Here is a 14,869-nt window from a genome sequence, read left to right as displayed (position 1 = left end):
AACTTTTGTAAATGGCTTTCAAACTGTCAATTTTGGGATCCCATGTTCGTAAACAATGTTTGGTAATGAAAACGTACTTTTGAGACCAAAACACTTTTAATCCTAGTTCCTTTACTATTTCAGTACACGCTTTTACTTTAATGACTTGATTAGCAAGTCTGGCACTTTATAAACACACAGTGTAGCGGTCCTGGCTATCCAGGGCATTACATTATGTGCATTGATTTAATGTATATATATATGTGTATTGATCCTCGGTATTAATAATTTTTAAAACCCCCCCTTCCGCTGCGACCTTGTTTTTCTTTTTTAATACCGACAGTTGTCGAGCATCAGTCTATGGAGCACCACTCGTCAATCCCTATGACTCAATATAACGCTTGACATCTTGTCATGTTCCGAGCTTTATTATACCTATCATGGTCAATCCATGTCTCGAGCGTCGACCTCACAAATTCACAAGAGGTCCCTTCCCATATCAAACACTTGACATATGGCTAACCACCAACATAATGTAACCTAGAACATTCAAATCAATGCAAGGGACAAAACCCTTAAGCCATTCCTTGCAACATGTGACTCTACCTAGCATTGAGTGTAGAGTTTATCACTCATCTACGAGTCGTGTCCTTAGGTAATGGAGGTACTAAGAAATTCAAGCATGCACCACACTCGACACATGGTTGAGTGCTGAATTAGGTCACACTAAGTGGCATCTTCCCATAAGCCCGGCCTATCATTCAACAATCAATCCATTGCCCAAGGATTTTCGAGTGACATCAACTTTCAAAAAATGGCACTCAACATAAAAATAAGGTACCTAATTACACTAAGGGCACGACAAACCTAATTTTCCAGCCTTAGGATTTGATTTTTGACGCCACATTTGACAAGACTAATCTACAAGCCAATATATTCTTGACTTAAAGAGCAAGGAAAAAATTGTAATGGTTAAAAATTGCACTAGGCCCAAAACACAACACCACTGTCCAAATAGTCATAATAACCGATGAAGGTACACATCCCACTAAGACAAGCAATAAGCAGCTAAGCACTATAACAAATTGGGCCATAACCCGATCACTAAAGACTAAATTAGGGCTTTGACTTGTTCTCCAGCCCAAAAGATAACCTTACTCAATTACGAAGTTGAAGGACTATTCAAACACATGGGCTAAAATGCCACGTGCTGGAACAAGTCTCCAGCTTGCTCAACAGAGTCAATCTTCCTTCTAAATAAGAATAAGACCACTTCCCATACTCTCCCACCAAGAGTTGAGTAACGGTGTAATCAAGACATTATAAATACCAAGGCTTAGGCCTCATTCATATTCTAAGATCTCAACTTACTAAGAAACTGATCACTTAGATCAGCCCTTTGCCACCACACTACAACGACGATATTTTCTTTCTTTACTTATTTATATTCTATTCTTTACTTGTTTTGGTTATTGACTTGATTGTTAGATTCCCTTCAATCGGCATCACTCCGCATCCCAAGGCTCGCATTTTGTTTTAATTTGTTCTATAGATTATTGGTGTTCGTAAATGATCATTCTCGACAATTGTAGATTTTGTCTTCTACAGTACTTAAGTACAACTATTAGCAAAGATTTCGTGTTATTATCGTCAAAAAAATAAAATTGATACTTAAGTGTAACTATTAGCAAATATTTAAGGCTTATTAGGATTTTTCCCCTCGAATGGTGATGTGCCAGTTTGGGCGCCAATGTGGTATTGTCATGTCAATCCCTCGTTTTTAATTCAATGAATAAATAGGATTCTTGCCCCCCGTACTATAACCATTACCAAATCGTGCCCCCTAAATTTTAAAATTAAACAATCTTCTGTATATTAAAAAAATGAAGAAAAAAAAAACCATTAAACTAAAAATCAATTGAAATTAAAAAAAATTTACGGTGACAAAAAATTAGCTTAGGTGTTGGGCATCCATCTGAGTGGGCTCGAAGTTGGCTAGGTAGCAACATAGTTGACAGGTTGGGCTCATGCGGGTTCCCCTGCGACATTCAGCTTTGGTGTCGCCTGTGTTGTTCTTCTGCATCTCTCCCTTTCCTTGCCCATCTCATATCTCTTCTCTCTCTCATTTGTTGAGTGTTCTAGGGTATTTGGATAGTGCAAAAGTGTGAGAAAAAGAATAGAAAATCTGGGTTGTGTTATGTTGTTAATGTCATATTAAAATGTGTATGAATTTGAGAGATTGAAATTTTGATTTGTATATGTTGTGATAATTTCTTTTGGTTGAGTTTTTGTTGTGATAAATTGATAATTGTTGTTGAGATTGTTTAGTTGTTGCAAAAGTGAGGGAAAATGAAAGAAAATAAGAGAAAATTTTAATATAGTTTTATTTTTATCTATTTGATTTTTTAAATTTTGTATGATTTAATTTAATTTAAATTAATTTTTAATTTAATGTTTTTTATGTTTTCATTTTAATATTCAAAATATTGTTTAAATTTTATAATTTTGAATTTGAGTAATTTGATAGTAGTAATAGTTTGAAGAGTTAAATTCTATTTATTATTTAACAGAATGGTGATATCGCCACACCACCATTCTATTAGTAAATTTGACCGAAGTTCCACATTTCAGTAACATAAATAGTTCGAGAGAAATTTTTAACAGACTAAAAAAATGAGCATAATTTGGTAGTATAGTGGTAATAGTTCGCTGGGAAAAAGCTTAATAAACCAATATATAATATTATTGACTTAAATACCTCTTATGATTATGACATGATCCAATTTGAAAAACTCTACCACTTTATAATTCCTCCCTCATCACCATTATGATGATGGTTGTTGACGACTTATTATTGTTAGTATCAATCACTATTGCTATTGCCGACACTAAAAGAACAAGGTTCTAAGACTGAACCGTAGATGCATTTCAGTGAACTTTGACTAAAGATTCCCTTAAGAAGTGAGTTGGAATGTACTGAAATCATAATATTATTAATGGTAATTATTATAAACTACGGTTAAACATACTTTCTCTAACAAATTGGCATTGCCTTTGAGAGAAAATCACCAAATGTGCATTTGACGTGATTTTCTTTTTTCTTCTTGAAGAATCTGAAATGATTTCACTCTCTCTTGAAAGGACAACATCTCAGTTATCTGTTATACTGCTTTTCAATTGCTTTAATACTAGCTCTCAGGGTCAGTGAGATCTGAGGGACTATCAAGCTCACCCATACTTGCAGAAACAAAGGACTCGAAAGACTCTTCTGATGACAGGGAAGAAACAGTGTCATCTGAATCAGAGATTACATCGTCATCATGGTGAATCATGTCGTCTTCATCAATTTCAGATGTCTCAGATCCTTCTGCTCCTAAGAGCAGTTTGTTTATAGCTAATTTCGCAGCTTCGACAAACCATTCATCCTCGGGGAGGGCACTAACAGCAAATACAGTGCTCGATATTAGTTTGGAAGGGAGACAGCAGAACAAAGAAACAGAAACTGGTAAACAAACTTGAGTTGCACACAAACATAACTTACTTGTTTGCAACCATGCCTTTAGAAGAAAATGCCCTGATGGCGCGAGCAATTATAGCTGATGCAATCTGGTGCACTTGCCGCGATGGGTAACCCGCAAACCGTGCAATTTCCACGGTGAAGTGCATATCAAGAATTAGCTGAGAGAGGAATCACTTATGAGCTTGATAAAGCAGGAGCATACAAATTAAATATCAGATTATTTAAGGAGTGCAGCATGAAAACAAGAATGTGAGTTACCAAAGGTCCTCATAGTAGTGCCTAATGTGCTAGTTATTTTTTAACTACTAGCAACATCATATGTAAGAACATGGACAAAATATTATTTTATAAATAATAATGATATGATCACATGTTTCCATTTCATGCCAAGGAGGAATGTGAGTTTATGAGATGAGAGCTTTTCTATCATTTTGGCTTAAAATTACAGCTCATACTTTCTCAAAAACACCAATGTTGACAAAGAAAGCACTGATCTCAAGCTAAAGTTCAACTTTGAGAGTCGCAGAACTCTGACTTAATTAGAGGGAGGCAGGAGGCTTTTTGAGATCCCGGGTGGGCGCCAGGATTCTTTCTTAGTTATTTCCTATTCTTATAAAGTGGCCAGATGGTTACTTTATAATTTCCAGACACTGCGTAAACACAGCTACACGAATTACAGATCATATAAATGCTTTCCCTCCAGTCTTATTGTCCTTGTCTTATGGAACCAATAAATTCAGGAATATACATTGTAGTGACACAACAAATACACCATGTTACAAACTAAGTTGCTCAGAAATAAAGAGAGTCAGATTAAGTGAATAACTTCTCTGTTTCTTTAGAGTATCCACCATGCAGGCATAAATCGGTTCTACTGATTTTCAGGCTTTAAGGTCAATGACCATTCAAGAAAGAATGAGCAGAACCAAAGCCACCTCTTGTAAAATAGCCAATTCCAATCAAGAGAAGATAGCTACAAGGGAAAATGAAGAGGACAATTTAAAGAACACACCTGCTGCAATCCAAGTGGTTCAAGAGGACCTGAATCATCTTCAAACACATCCCAAAACTCTTGTTCATTAGATAACCACATTACAACAGTCTCTGTTAATCTAGCAAGCAAATTTTTCTGTATTTTTTCTTTTCCAAGTAATACATCTCCAGCCACAGTTGCTAATTGCTGTAATTTTGCAAATAAAGCCTACAAAGATAGCAGCGTATCAGTTACCAGAGACAGAAGCTGGCAGTGTCAGCTTACGTGCATCATCTTAAAAAGAATATGGCCAGCTATCAGTAACATGGAATATATTCAAAGCTCTGAAGAAAACTATGATAATAGAGAGGAAAAACAATAGTTCTCCAGGTGGAAACAGTAGAATTTATATGAAATGCATGGCGACAAATCTGCCATTGAATGTCCTTAGTTTAACAAAACAATCTTTTGCATCAAGTAATAAACAAATAACTGAAAAACATACAAAACATTAGAGATATCGAATTCAGCGAATCCATATCTCTTCATTTAAAAAATAGAACTAGATTCCTAAAAATAAGACACAATAAAGAAAATAAATTGGAAGAAACGTGACACTGATTGCAGACATTAATTATTTAGTACACTATCAAAGAATGATCAAGTAATAAGAAATAAGAATGACCTGAAATGGAAGTGAAGGCAGAGGATCAGAGTCCCAATGTAAATCATCTCCATTTCCATTGAAGTATATTTGTGCATTTAATCGAGTTTTGCCTTCTCTGGAGTAAATGAAAGCCAAAACATATTGCCGACAAAAATGATCTCTAAGCTTATCATATGAATGCTGAATATGGCGCTTCCATTCCTTCAGTGTATTGGTGCTAGGAGAAGACTTCATATTTTCACCAGGCCCATCTTTTGATTCCTGACTTCCATTTTGTTGCTTCCAAACAGTTATAACAGCATTTGGTAACAGTTCATCCATAATTGTGAATGCTATTCCAAGAATTGAAAGCTGTTCTGAATCTGTCTCTGCTCGAAAGAGTACAACATCTTTGAGCTCTGTAATATTGTCATCATCTGACGGGCCTGGTAGGGCTTTGATTAGAGAGTCCATGTATTTATCAAATAGTTGTCCAATTCTACTCAAAATGTTGCCTCCAAAATGCAATACTGTCAACAGGGTAAGCTGTTCCAATATATCCTGCAAAGATATTTTGAACTTGAGTTAAATGAAAATGAACACATAAATCATCAACAAGAAAATAATTATGAAGTAATGTAAGAATAAAGGAAATAAATACTACGAAAAAAACATGCATACACATATGCACAAACACTAAAGTAACAAATAGAGATGATGGCAGAGAAGTCTGTAACCACTTGGAAATCTTTGCACCTAAGAGCCCAAAATGGTGTGGTATAGTTCACTGACAAAATGTGAACATATCAGATGTCTGGGAGTGTTTTTTCTAAACATATATAAGTCGCAACATGCACAAGGAACACAAAAGCACAGGTATGAGGACCACAAGTCCACAAAAGACCACTTCTGAAATGTTATTTTTATTTAATAGGTCCCAGGAAACCAAAAAAATGACTTTAACAAGGATCAGTACCTTGTTAGATCATCTTGAGGTAGCATAACTTCCCTCAAGAAATTTCCTGTTTCACCATAATTAATATTTAATAACTATTTCCTTTTCTACTAAAAAAGGGTTCCATAGTCATATTAAAGAAGTTGACTTCAAAGAATTAGCCGAGTTATTCTATGTGTGCATATATTAATTTGATGGTCATAATAGTTTGAGATCATGTATATAAAGCTTTATAAATTCTCTACTACCTGATCAACAAATAGACATCAACTTACTTCTACAATTGACATGAATCTAATTCCACTATTAACGAGCACACTATCAGGCGATGGTGTAATTGTAGACAATAGAGATGCGAAGCGAGGTGAAAAAGGAATGAATTCTTCTGGTTCCACTGAGCCAAGAACAACCTTCCTAGCCCTTCTAAAGTTCAGTTCTAAAACTTCTTCAATGAAAGGGCGTAAGAGAACCAAAACTAATTTTGACAGCTTCAAGCCTTGAGATTCAAGTGCCAAACAGTAGTTGAGACTAGCCTGAACACATACGCTGGCTGCTCGTAATGCAGAGACTGTCTCAGAAATGGGTGCATTCTCTTTTATCAGCCGCACAAAAGCCTCAATTTCCCACTCTGCCCATTGAACAATTCTGTTTGTATAAACAGGATCATCACCAAATATCAAACCCGATTCCTTTCTTGTATGTGAGATTATTGAAAATACAATCTTAGATAATGTTGCTGGATATGTCCGCGGGCAGAAAGAACAAGAAGGAATAAAAACTTCAATGTTTTTCTGAATACGAGAACCATAAAATTTCAACAGTAACTGATGTGCCAAAGGACCTTTCCCAAGTTTAATTAAAGCATATAACGTCTTCTTCAGCTCTACAACACTAATAGAAGGTTGTTCAGCAATCTCAACTAGCTGATCTTCAAGCATTGCCTTTCTTCTTAAAAAAGCAGCTTTATATGAGGACTCATCAGTAGACAGCACATCTGAGCTTTTTAGCTCCAAAGAGTTTTTCTCCTTGGCATCTAAAGCTTCCAATGCTTCTTCTACTTTATGTTCAGCCAAGAGCACATCAATATTCTCCAAAAAAATACTGTGAGCGTTGACTTCGTTAGGTGCAAGATCTTTAAGCTCATCAATCTCGGAATCTTCCTTAGCTTCATGGGGTTCACCACCAGATTTGTTCCACTCTTCCAATTCACGAGAGACTCCAGTCATCAAATCTTGAACAAGAATTCCTTGCGCTGAAATATGCTTTCGCAGTTCAATCGATTCATGCTGCATTTCTTTAGCCTCTTCAGATATCCTGCAATCATCAATAATCAAACCTCTATATCAGATGAAGCTGAAAAAGAATACAGGAAGCACAGAAAGAAAATGAAATCATGTTGCTGATATGTAATCAAAACACCAAGGAAAAAAATTCTGAGATTAATAAGAAAAACTTATTTTACACCAATCAAACAAAAAAAAAAAAGAAGGAAAATTCTAATTAAAGAAGCACTGCTAGCAACATTTTATTTTCTGTGACAAATTGTATTGGTAACCAAGCAAATGCAAAACTAAATTAAGATCAGATAAATGGAGCATTAGATCAATTGTTTGCAAAGGCAGCACTACTAAGTACTATTCTCAATTGAACTAATGATATTTATTTCATAAACATCAGAGTGACAAGGACAGAAACGGAGGTAGGAACAAGAAACACCAACCTAAGTCATTTTACATATTTCTTTTGATTTAGAGCTAATACCTTAAAAAAGCCAAGTACTTTGTTTCCATATTCCCACATAAGTTTTCCACAGCATCTTTCAAGTCCAGGAGTTCACAGCAAAGTTTTCTGATTCCCTGCACAAGTGATTAGTGTCAGTAAAACTTTATGCAAAAGTGCACATACCTTGATTAAACAACTTGAAGACCTCTCAAAAATGTAATATAAATCATTACTAATTGTAGAAATGTTAGATAGGTATATGTTTTATTCTTATTATAAATATCTAGAGTATATTGTCCAGCTAAGTTTAGGTTGTAATGAACAACTAAGTTTAGGTTGTAATTTTTTCCGTATTTTTCGTTGTCTAGTTCTTTGTATTCAGCCTATATATAGGTCATTCTATTCATCAATAAAACCAGATTAGAAGTATTATTCACACAAAAACTACATGGTATCAGAGCATTAGTAGTCCGAAAATTGGAAAATCTTTATAATTTTTTTTCTACCCTTTCTCAAAACAAAAAAAAAATTAGGGTTTTGCACTCTTGAGCTCAACCTTAGAAAACCAATTTAGGGTGATCTTCTACTCTCACCGGCCGACAAAACCCCGAAGTCTGACGCCCAGCAGAGCCGCGCGTGAACCCCACGCGCCGCCTCCATCTCCGGCCATTCTCCCACACGCGCGGCGTGTCACGGGCTGACATTTTGATAGCGGAAATGCCCGTGCGGCACCTTGACTCCTCTGAGCCAAGGTCAGCCTTCCAACCATTTGAATAACAATGGGCAGATTTTTCGCGCGACCGTGTGCCTCTGCACATTTCCGTCTCTCGAACAACTCTCGCTGAGTCATGCTCTCAAGCATCTATGAGTGCAACCATGCATCAAGACTATCTATCCAAGACACTCACATTGTCCATAGGTTCTCACTATGGCAAGGAAAAACCCAACACTGATGCTCACCCAGACATTTGCAAGCCAAGGTAGCATGTATGGCCAAGAGCCAACACCAAGCAGGCGTGCCAACACCTCTCATCATGCCCCATTCGATACTATCTGAATAGCTCACGTCACAGACCAAGAACTCCCATACGTCCATGGTCCAATCCTCAAGGCACCATGCCTTCACACATGTCGGCAGGCCCTCGAGACTAGCTGCCAGACTAGTAGCACACACTGGACCTCTGTCCTACTCAAGCATAATGCACCCTCCAACGCTTGCATGCTACCAAGTCCCACGAATGACTTCCCGTGCCATCTCGTGTCGAGACTCGTGGTCATGGCACACCATGACGTCTCTCGGAGGTTTGGGCCACGTTCCATGCAAGTGGCATCTCGGCAAGCCAAGGGAACCGTACCCATAAACCTCTGGCAGCACACTTCGACGCACTACCGGGGCGGCCCGGTAATGTCCATGAGTACTCCTACTCATGGAGACATATGAGTCCTCTCGTGGTCCTCATATGTCCGCCCTACTAGTCCTCCCAACTAGTAGTAGCTCACTTGACGCACCTGCACCAGGGGGTGGTGGAGAGCTGACACCAGGTGCTCCCCCTACAAAGAGCCTTCTGAGCTTTTAGCCTTCTACTAGGAACATATATGATTTTTGCTTAGGAGACACTTGGCTCTCAGCTCGTCAATTCTCCAAATCTCTCAAATCCGATTGCACCATAGCGTTCATTGACCCTTCAAGATGGAACCTACCAACTCTCGTCCATTTTCGAGCAATATTGAAGATATTTACGAAAATGCCACTGTCGTACAAACTAGGTATTAGCATGCTCACTAGCCTGCTCCCTCGCGCGCGCATCTGACCGAGCATCATCCTAGCTTGTAACATGCCCTCAAGGCTGGCATGTTACACTTCCCCACTTCAATTGTCGATGCCCTCATCAACAGACCGCTGGCCAATCTTCCTGCCTCGACTCCTAAGCTCACTCCATGCTCCTTTTGAATCTTAAGTCTGCACTAGTCCCTCTACCATTGTAGAACCACCCACTTGGTGATGATCTCCCACGTCAACCCTTGGACTCGATCAAAGATCCCATGCCACTATTGCTATTCAGAATTCTCATATGAAGTAGTGCATCTACACTCAAATACTCCTTGCACACATGAACTCCTCTGAGTCCATCACGATGTCCCTCCAGTCAACCAAGTAGCCGTTGCAACACTGACCCCAAAGCAAACACATCCTTTGTTTGAAGCTTCCCCGCCAACTGTCCAATGCATACTCCTATTGACAAGGATGAAATTAAGGTGCGCCCCTCAGGGTGAGGTTCGCAAACCAACCGTTCGCAATGACACCTACGAAACATCCTTCCATTGAAGGCATGTCTCTCCTCAACGCGGCACTCGTGCCAACTGTAGCATTTATGCAGTATCTAGGGCACTCTTGCACACAAACTTCGCGAAGTAGTCTCTCAGACTTTTGGCCCTCCGGCCTTACAGCATAACCATGACCACTCCTGACCATAAGCATAACTGATCCTCTAAGCTTCTACAATGTGGTCAATGATCTGACATCATTCGAAACCACTACACTGCCTTCTGGCTCATACTCATGCTGACTCTCAGCATCGTGCCTCAAGTTTTGCCCCCAAATCAACCTTACCTAACTCTAGACAGCCTGTTGAATCTTGACCAACTTGACTGCACTCTACCTCACCCTTGAGGTCTGAAGTTGTCCCAATCCGCTATCTCCCTTCGACATATGTTCCCTGAATCATCCGGCTTGTGTTCTCATAAACACGTGTCCCCATAAAACACTAAGCATGTCCCATAACATGCTGCAAAACCTGCCCAATCTTGGTCTCAGCCTACGTCCATGCATACTGTTTATCTGTAGCTTTACTTGGTCACCAGACCCACTCGCATCAGTTGTGCATGTCTTCACACTGTACAACACGTCTGTTGTGTTTCCCCGTAGATTCACACACCAAAACTGAACAAGTACCCTGACCCTTCGAACATATGAATTAGTGGGCTCCCCCACTTCAACTTGGGAATAACTTCTCTTCTCGAGGTGTACCTCTCAAGGTATAGCTCGCAAGCTAACCGCTTTCTCTCGTGCAGTCCCTCGTTCCATTTATCACTTTTGAAGATGGTGTTGAACTAATGCCTCGGTCATTCTGACTCTTTGCCCCTCGACATCTCTACGTTGCCTTAGTACTTGAGTCTTGCTGACTTTCACCTTAGGCAAACGTTGCACTGATGTTACCTTAGTACCTGAGTCCTGACAACTATCACCATAGGTAACTGGCTCTATCTTTGTCTTTGAGTCTCATTGACTTTACATTCTTAACAACTAACGATCTCCATGATAACTCATCTCGCTGCTTTTGAAATTGAACATTGGTTTGCTATTTGAATGTTTGAACCGTGAAGGTCTCTCCCCCACTTCAACTGTTGGCGTCCTCGACAACTTGCCCACACGCAAGAACGTTTGACCATCCCAACTCTTCCTGCACACAACAAATCTAGAAGTGCACTTTGCAGGATTTGACTCTCGAGTCAACTACTTCGTGTAGCACCACTGTCGATTCCCTTATGCGTGCATTATCCACAGCTATCCATCTACTCTATACTAGCATCTCATGCCTCCGGGCAGCTTCTCTAGGCTTCTCTAGTCACTAAGTCCCAATAGCAAGGCCCTCCGGCCCACATTTAAACTCAAGCACCATCTCGGTCTCCTTAAGTATTCTTGCAGTACTAAGTTTCCTTGACGCAGCCCTACAACACTCAAGAAACTCTAGTACTATTCTGACCATTGCACGCGATCTACTCGGTCCTGCTGGCCTTGGATGCATATATTCCACAACTCAGCATCTCCTACAACCTTTGTGTTGCTCACATAAGCTAACATCTCTGTGAGCAACACGTCTCACTCCATTGTCTCGGCGCCACCCCTCTGGGTCAAAACAAAATAACATACAAACACTTCCAAGTACGACTATCCTTTGACAATCGCGGCCACTGCCACCTTGGTCTCCATGTGATACCCTTTGGCACACAAGTAGCAACTGAAGCATTCCATACTCATCTTAATCTAATTCCTCAAAGTTGTCCACTTTCGATCACTGTCGTGACTAACAAGCGTCTGACGGCCACTATTATGCTTCAACACTCTTGCGTACAAGTTTCCTTTTCAACAACAGCGCTCCGTGCGACTTACACTGTCACTCAGGCAAACCTGAACTAGTGAACCAAGACACAACCTTGACCACTCGATCAAACCTTGTCTCATGTCAACAAGTTGCAACTAATCTGTAGCGCCCCTCCACAATTGCACGTGGTTGTTGTCTTTCTAGCATCACTGAACTTTTTGATTCGAAACAACCATAACTTGTCCCCTCTCTAGGATGTTCAGTATTCCCACGAAGAAGAGCAACTAAGTCTCATCCCGTCTCAGCCTACTGATCCTTTCTAAGTGACTAAATAGTTTAACGACATTTGTTCAAGTATCCAGACCTTCTGATCCTTTGTCACGCCTATATCCCCTCTAGGATTGGCCAACCAGGTTCACCCCAATTTGAGATGAACCTGGCTCTGATACCAACTGTCACGGGCTGACATTTTGATAGTGGAAATGCTCGTGCGACACCTTGACTCTTCTGAACCAAGGTCCTTCCAACCATTCGAATAACAATGGGCACATTTTTCGCGCAACCGTGTGCCTCTGCACACTTCCGTCTCTCAAACAACTCTCGCTAAGTCATGCTCTCAAGCATCTATGAGTGCAACCATGCATCAAGGCTATCTATCCAAGACACTCACATTGTACATAGGTTCTCACTGTGGCAAGGAAAAACCAAACACCGATGCTCACCCAGACATTTGCAAGCCAAGGTAGCATGTGTGGCCAAGAGCCAACACCAAGCAGACGTGCCAACACCTCTCATCATGCCCCATTCGATACCATCTGAATAGCTCACGTCACAGACCAAGAACTCCCATACGTCCATGGTCCAATCCTCAAGGCACCATGCATTCACACATGTTGGCAGGCCCTCGAGACTAGCTGCCAGACTAGTAGCACACACTGGACCTCTGTCCTACTCAAGCATAGTGCACCCTCCAACGCTTGCATGCTATCAAGTCCCACGAATGACTTCTCGTACCATCTCGTGTCGAGACTCATGGCCATGGCACACCATGACGTCTCTCGGAGGTTTGGGCCATGTTCCATGCAAGTGGCATCTCGTCAAGCCAAGAGAACCGTACTCATAAACCTCTAGCAGCACACTTCGACGCACTACCGGGGCGGCCCGGTAATGTCCATGAGTACTCCTACTCATGGAGACATATGAGTCCTCGTGGTCCTCATATGCCTGCCCTACTAGTCCTCCCAACTAGTAGTAGCTCACTTGACGCACCTACACCAGGGGGTGGTGGAGTTGACACCAGGTGCTTCTCCTACAAAGAGCCTTATGAGCTTTTAGTCTTCTACCAGGAACATATATAATTTTTGCTTGGGAGACATATTTGGCTCTCAGCTCGTCAATTCTCCAAATCTCCCGAATCCGATTGCACCATAGCGTTCATTGACCCTTCAATATGGAACCTACCAAGTCCCGTCCATTTTCGGGCAATATTGAAGATATTTACAAAAATGCAACTGCCGTGCAAACTAAGCATTAGCATGCTCACCAGCCTGCACCCTCGCGTGCGCATCTGACCGAACACCATCCTAGCTTGTAACATGCCCTCAAGGCTGGCATGTTACACCGCGCGTGTAGGCACGTGCAGCACCCCGACAACGAGCTTTTCCAGCAACATCTTCATCGACATCCCATTGAAAAGTATGTTGCTTATGGGAAACTAACACCTATCTACCAAGCTTTTGCCAGTTCTTTTGATCTTATTCAGATTCCCACAGACATTTATGAGACCTTGAAAGATCCTCAATGGAAGATTGCAATCGATACAAAAATGAATGCTCTTGAGAAAAATGGTACTTGGGTTCTCACTGAGTTACCTCAAGGAAAGCGAACAGTAGGTTGTAAGTGGATTTTCACCATCAAGTATAATTCAAATAAGAGTATCAACAGATTCAATGCTCGATTGGTTGCCTAGGGATTCACTCAATCATATGGTGTTGTAGAAAATGGTGAATAAATTGTATATTTTATTCATGTAAATCACATGTATTTATACAACACTAGAGAAACTAAATTAGGAAGGTAGGAAAAAAAATAGGAAATAAAATAATTACAATTGATCCTAATTTCTAGCTAATTTACAGCTAATATTCTAACACTCCCCCTCAAGTTGGAGCATAGATGTTAATCATACCCAGCTTGTTACAAAGATAATCAACCAACACCCCATTCAAAGCCTTTGTGAAAGTGTTCCCTAATTGTTCTCCAATCTTCAAATATTCTGTGGAGATAATGCCTTGTTGAATTTTCTCAAGAACAAAATGACAATCAATCTCAATGTGCTTAGTTCGCTCATGGAACACAGGATTTGAAGCAATATGAAGAACTGCTTGATTATCACACCACAATCTTGCTGGTACTAAAGTCGTAAATCTTACTTCAGTCAAAAGTTGATATATCCATATTATCTCACACACAGACTGTGCCATAGCTCTATATTCTGATTATGCACTAGATCTAGAAACAACATTTTGCTTCTTACTATTCCAAGAGACCAAATTGCCCCCAACAAAGACACAATAACCTGAAGTGGATCTTCTATCCACCTTGGAACCAGCCCAATCTGCATCTGAGAAACACTCAATCTGGGTGTGCCCGTGATCCGTGTAAACAATACCTCGTCCAGGTGTTCCTTTCCAGTAACACAAAATTTGCTCTAATACTACCCAATGATGAATTGTTGGAGATGACATAAACTGATTGACAACACTAATTGAGAATGCAATGTCTAGACGAGTCACAGTAAGATAATTCAACTTTCCAACTAATCTGCAATACTTCTTAGGGTCTTCAAATGGTTCTCCATCACTCGTTATGTGCACAGCAGGATTCGTTGGAGTACTACAAGGTTTTGCTCCCAATTTTCCTGTCTCAGTTAACAAATCAAGTACATACTTCCTTTGAGATAGAAAAATAC

At 40.1% G+C, this 14,869-nt stretch overlaps 1 protein-coding gene across 3 annotated transcripts in view; it reads right to left on the bottom strand.

Moving 5' to 3' along the window:
* Positions 1-2,868: 2,868 nt before the first annotated feature.
* The window catches only part of LOC133801710 (exocyst complex component EXO84C), a 32,955-nt gene continuing 20,954 nt past the window's right edge, over positions 2,869-14,869 (bottom strand). For all 3 annotated transcript variants that reach the window (XM_062239965.1, XM_062239967.1, XM_062239966.1), the window contains 6 exons: positions 7,835-7,929; positions 6,349-7,387; positions 5,158-5,679; positions 4,512-4,700; positions 3,521-3,657; positions 2,869-3,417 (listed from right to left, as the gene is read on the bottom strand). In XM_062239965.1, coding sequence (XP_062095949.1) covers positions 3,168-3,417; positions 3,521-3,657; positions 4,512-4,700; positions 5,158-5,679; positions 6,349-7,387; positions 7,835-7,929 — 2,232 coding nt within the window. In that variant the 3' untranslated portion in view covers positions 2,869-3,167. The remainder of the gene's footprint in view (positions 3,418-3,520; positions 3,658-4,511; positions 4,701-5,157; positions 5,680-6,348; positions 7,388-7,834; positions 7,930-14,869) is intronic.

Source organism: Humulus lupulus, chromosome 9, assembly GCF_963169125.1.
Source record: "Humulus lupulus chromosome 9, drHumLupu1.1, whole genome shotgun sequence".
NCBI classification, from domain to species: domain Eukaryota; kingdom Viridiplantae; phylum Streptophyta; class Magnoliopsida; order Rosales; family Cannabaceae; genus Humulus; species Humulus lupulus.
Note: the sequence above shows the minus strand (reverse complement) of the source record. Positions and strands in the feature narration are given on the sequence as shown.